The sequence below is a fragment of the Cynara cardunculus genome (assembly GCF_001531365.2).
Source record: "Cynara cardunculus var. scolymus isolate 2C chromosome LG 1, CcrdV1, whole genome shotgun sequence".
Classification (NCBI taxonomy): Eukaryota; Viridiplantae; Streptophyta; class Magnoliopsida; order Asterales; family Asteraceae; genus Cynara; species Cynara cardunculus.
The window spans coordinates 19,658,428-19,661,133 of NC_037528.1; the positions used below are offsets into that span (position 1 = coordinate 19,658,428).

Genomic DNA, 2,706 nt, shown 5'->3' on the forward strand with positions numbered 1-2,706 from the left:
CGTTTACTCTGGTAAATGAACACCAAGTCTTTTTACCAGGACCAAGAATCTTACCCGGTAAGAGCGAGACAAGGACCAAGAGTCTTACCCGGTAAGTGAGGGGACGACTCTTACTATAGTAAGCGTTTACCAGGTGAATTATTGCATATTGACGCTGTTTTAGTGGACTAAAATTGTAAGCCTATTATCACTTGGAAAACATAGAGAGAACGCTGTTTATATATTATAGCAAGCGCGAAGGAAGTTGTTTGAAAAGGACCATATATAATCCTGTTTACCAACTAAAACCAAAAACAACACAGTTGAAGACAAGAAAGGAAGGGAAATTAAGACCTAATAATTAAGCAGTACTGGTTTTCTCGATGAGCTTCTCGATAAGATCTGCTGCATCCTGAACGGTAGCGATGCTCTGGGCACTCTCCTCTTCCACACTGATACCGAACTCTTCTTCAAGCCCCATCACTATCTCAACCTGCAATCAACAATATACGAAATTAACAACTGATCAATGTTTAAGAGAAGACCGGACTAAGAAAATTCTATATATTATAGAATTGAAGTACCGTGTCAAGTGAATCAGCTCCTAGTGCAGCAAACTTTGATTCCCCAGTAACTGCAGTGTCATCATTTAGAGCGAGTTGTTTCCTCACGATCCCACATACCTTTTCCACCGTCTCTTGCTTGGCCTGCCCAAAGACGTGGGATTATGAGTTCTTATGAAAAGAGAAGAAACCCAAATGGGAAAGAAGAGAGCAGCATTATAGTGCAAAAAAGATGCATGGACTCATGAACACCAGCCCATTCGAGCAAACCACACCTAAAACTAAATACCATATCAAACTACGATAATGTGACCATCATAGTATCTCCTCCATGGAATTCCCACATAGTAACATCCTAATTGATTTGATAATCTTTGATCAACTAGTTCATTCATGGATGTTCATACCAAAGCAAGCAGAAGTAACAAAGGGGGAGTCACTTACAGCGCAGGAAACCTGAAGGCGGTGGAATGATAAAGGGAGATTGCTCCTTCCCGAACGGGAAAAAGAAACCAACTTCAGGCCAGAGATCCTGGTTGGTGCCTATATAAAATTTTGGAAGACAGAAGCCATTAGTGTATATATCTGAAATAATAGCAATAGATTTTATTTTCTTGTTTATTATATGGTTGACCCGACCTGCTGCCTCTCGTTCCACAAGCTACAGACGAAAAGTATCCCATCAAGGCCTCAAGTATACCACAAACAAGATATGATATATAGTATTTGTTTCTGACCAACCATCAACTTTTTCTGATTATAGGTTACTTCCTCTATGTCAATAGAATACACCAATTGACTTGGCATATGATTTAATAGGAATCTTTGATTAATGATGGAACACCTTAAATTCCCAATCAATAAGAAAATTTAATCAATCACACTAACATGTTCCGGTAATTGTAATTAGTACCCCAAACATGTAAATTTGGAAAAAGAACTTTCCAGAGAAAGAATATTCATTTTGAGTGACAAAAATTGTTGATTCTTGGCCGGATGGAGCAGTTGTTATAAAGTTCAATGCAGTTATCAAAAGTTCTTCAGATACTTAGAATCCACAACAATTTTAATGCAATATAACCCCATTCCTAAACCCTACCTCTCCTTTTTCCTTTCTCAAAACTGCATGAAGTATCATCTGGATTGAAAATTGACACTACAAGTCTACAACCTAAGCATGATCACCTCCTTCTATCCCAAATAAATGAGCCACCTGGATTTTGGTTCTCTGTACTCAAATATACGGAGTTTTCGTTTTTTATCCAACTTCTAATCAATACTTGCACACTACTGTCGTAGTTTTTCGTTTCTTACACAAACTTTCCTTGACAAATTTCTTCTCACAATCATCAATTATAGGCTTATAGCTTAATAAACGAGACTCATACAATTAAACAAATGGAGTAATTATTCAAAATCGTCATGAAGTAATGTTTCTAACAATCAATGAATGTGTATTTTGGGACTTAAAAGAGTGATTTAACAACCAGAAGCAATACGAAGAGAAATTAAATACAGATTACGTTGAACATATGATATAATAGAAAAAAACAAACTTCGCCTTTAATTAATGATCAAACCAACAAAAAGGTGAAATGAAAATCGATTAGCAGGAAAATAATGCGTTTTGCAGATCACGGTGGGAGAATTTGGTAGAGAGAGAGAGAGAGAGTGGTATACCAGGCATTGTCGTGAAATCTGTTGAGAAGAGAGCAGAGTGGTGAAGGATGCTCCGGTGAACGTCGCCATACGCCGATCCGATGAGGTTGATTTCTGGTAGACTCGGCGGAGAGAACGATGAGTGTGTAAATGGAGAGAGCATTAGGTATATATAGGTAATAAAGGGTAAATTAGGTTCGTGATATTGGGAACTCCGCCGATTAACAGGGTGTTTGACGTTACTCATCCAATTGATTATTGATTTTGGAATTTTAAATTAAATGATAAAAAATTTTAATTTTTCATTTATACTACATTAAATTATTAAAAACCATTTTTTATTTATTAATTCATATTATTTAAAACTCAAGATTATAAGTAGACTTTGTGTAAGTACAACTTATTAAAGGTTCATATTTGAATTCGTGTAACTAACTATAGATAAACATAATCAAATACAGGATAAAGATCTCATTTTAAATATAAAAAATCTAAAATATAATTA

At 35.8% G+C, this 2,706-nt stretch overlaps 1 protein-coding gene across 1 annotated transcript; it reads right to left on the reverse strand.

Moving 5' to 3' along the window:
• Window positions 1-201: 201 nt before the first annotated feature.
• On the reverse strand, window positions 202-2,402 carry LOC112519566 (acyl carrier protein 1, chloroplastic-like). Its single transcript, XM_025127766.1, has 4 exons — window positions 2,223-2,402; window positions 987-1,085; window positions 564-686; window positions 202-472 (listed from the first exon to the last, which is right to left on the reverse strand). Exons 1-4 carry the CDS (start codon window positions 2,289-2,291, stop codon window positions 341-343), a joined length of 423 nt encoding a protein of 140 aa, XP_024983534.1. The 5' UTR covers window positions 2,292-2,402; the 3' UTR covers window positions 202-340.
• Between the last annotated feature and the right edge of the window lie 304 nt (window positions 2,403-2,706).

What these genes read in the sequence shown, in the direction of transcription:
- LOC112519566 (XM_025127766.1), bottom strand. Translation starts at nt 2,291, where the DNA reads ATGGCGACGTTCACCGGAGCATCCTTCACCACTCTGCTCTCTTCTCAA. An exon ending in AGATTTCACGACAATGCCTG is followed by an intron (nt 1,086 to 2,222) that starts GTATACCACTCT and finishes AATTTTATATAG; the next exon opens with GCACCAACCAGGATCTCTGG. An exon ending in GCCTTCAGGTTTCCTGCGCT is followed by an intron (nt 687 to 986) that starts GTAAGTGACTCC and finishes GTCTTTGGGCAG; the next exon opens with GCCAAGCAAGAGACGGTGGA.